Here is a 2,021-nt window from a genome sequence, read left to right as displayed (position 1 = left end):
TGTGTGTGTGTGTGTGTGTGTGTGTGTGTGTGTGTGTGTCTCATCTCAAAGCAAACAGAACTGGATTACGGACCTCTCCGGTCTCTGTGTCTGTGGTAACAGCCACCTCCAGGACCCGATCCACCTCCACATAATCTGGATTAAATAAGTCCTCGTCGGGCTGAAAGAAGCAGAAACTAATTAAAAAAAAAAAAACTTGCTGAGTCTCACATTCGTTAAAACACTCGGGTGGATCGGACCTCAGACCCGTCTGCAGCTACACAAACTGTGACGCTCTGTGGGCTCTCAGAACCAGAACCTGGGCCCGGTTTTACCCGTTTACCTCGGTGAACAGATGTTTCATCTGAGCCTGTTTGGTCCTGAAGCGTTTAATCTTCTGGTGGATTCTGGGATCCTTCTCCAGTTCTTCCAAAGAGGCCCACTTACAGTGCAGATAGGAACTAAAAAACAAAAACTCACATGAGGTCTTTTTGTTCCTGAAAATGGTTTCAATAAGATGAACCAAAAAGTTATTTTATTTTGATAAGTTTCCTGTTGTTTCTGATTTTTCAAAATAAATATAAAAAATGTATTTTATTAATGAATCTATTTTTATTATCGCCCACCTACATTTATTTTATTTACACTTTTAGTTTTGCCCGTATTGGAAAGACAATAAAATTATTTAGATTTTATTTTGAAAGGATGTGAAAAGTGAACATTTTCAGTCTTAAAATCTTTCCTTTTTAAAACAGTTAAAAAGACAGAAATTAAACAAATCAACCAGCTCAACATGGACTCACCTATAATCTGCAGATTTATTTTGTTTTTTTCTGCATCATAAAAAGGACTGAATCATGCTGACCGGGTCGACACAACAAAAATGTCTTTTTAGAGATAAACAATAAATTAGTAACCATTATTGAAAAGCAGCTAAACAAATGTTACCTTGGTTGCTAAAACATGCATTAAACCACCTGTATTTTTTATTTTATTATCTATAAATGTGGTTTTATAAATTGTTTTCTCTGATTTTATAATCTAAAGATAATAATAAAATAAAACCTTATGAACAATTAAAGTGTTTAAATCCATTCAGTTGAGATTTTTCATCACATTTAAAGCAGCAGGAGTGGAAACAAAGTGATAAAAACTAAAATATACATGATTTTATTTAAATTACAGGATCAAAATAAAAGCAAAAATACTCACAAGTTCCTGTATTTGACATAAAACTCCTCGGCGTCGTCTGATTGGTCCTCTGAAGCCTGAAGAATGAACCTCCGTAAGAACAAAGTTACACACATTTATAACCCAGAGGGAAAATATTTGTTTTCTTTACCTCCTTCTTTAATTTTCTGACGGACAGAATTTTCTCGATGATGTTGGCCTCATCCTCCGGAGGTTCCTGGGAAACAGAAACGGGTCGACGGGTCAGTTCAGACGGTTTGAGCTCAAACGGCAGCAAAATTTAAAAAAAAAAATGAATCCAACCAGCTTCAGCAAAGATCATTAAATAAATAATACATTTCTTTAAAAGGAACGCAAAGTTAACAAACCAAAACTGTGAAAACTCTTACTTCAGCCTGCCACGCCAGAGCCGTGGCGTTGAGCGCCGAGATGCGTCCGGCTCCCAGAACGGCGATCGTCTCCCCGTCGTCGTCCACCACCTTGAAGTCCAGGTCCTCGTTGTACTTCCTGCGTTTGACCTGTCGCCCTGAACGCCGCTTCTGAAAACACAGACGCAGAGAAAATTCAGGAAAAAAATAATAAAACTGAGCCGTCTCAGTTCGAAAGGACAGGAAATGACGCCCATATATGGAGCGCCCACTCAGTTACAAGGTGACATTTTACACCAAGTCACTAAGAAACACGCTGGTATTTGGGCAGCTTTTGGATGTTGCCTGTTTTTAATAAATAAATAAATAAATAATTCAGTAAGTCAGTAAGTAAACAAGTAAGTAAATAAGTAAGTAAGTCAGTAAGTAAGTTAGTAATAAGTAAATAAGTACATAAGTAAGTAAGTAAGTAAGTAAGTAAGT

At 37.0% G+C, this 2,021-nt stretch overlaps 1 protein-coding gene across 3 annotated transcripts in view; it reads right to left on the bottom strand.

The window, feature by feature from the left end:
• Positions 1 to 2,021, bottom strand: part of chd6 (chromodomain helicase DNA binding protein 6) — a gene marked incomplete at its 3' end in the record, with an annotated part of 69,162 nt that overhangs the window by 38,135 nt on the left and 29,006 nt on the right. For all 3 annotated transcript variants that reach the window (XM_014015346.1, XM_014015347.1, XM_014015348.1), the window contains 5 exon segments: positions 74 to 160; positions 323 to 440; positions 1,192 to 1,247; positions 1,322 to 1,387; positions 1,560 to 1,709. In XM_014015346.1, the coding sequence (XP_013870800.1) occupies positions 74 to 160; positions 323 to 440; positions 1,192 to 1,247; positions 1,322 to 1,387; positions 1,560 to 1,709 (477 nt within the window).

The sequence above is a fragment of the Austrofundulus limnaeus genome, unplaced genomic scaffold, assembly GCF_001266775.1.
Source record: "Austrofundulus limnaeus strain Quisiro unplaced genomic scaffold, Austrofundulus_limnaeus-1.0 Scaffold127, whole genome shotgun sequence".
In the NCBI taxonomy this organism is placed as follows: Eukaryota; Metazoa; Chordata; class Actinopteri; order Cyprinodontiformes; family Rivulidae; genus Austrofundulus; species Austrofundulus limnaeus.
Note: the sequence above shows the minus strand (reverse complement) of the source record. Positions and strands in the feature narration are given on the sequence as shown.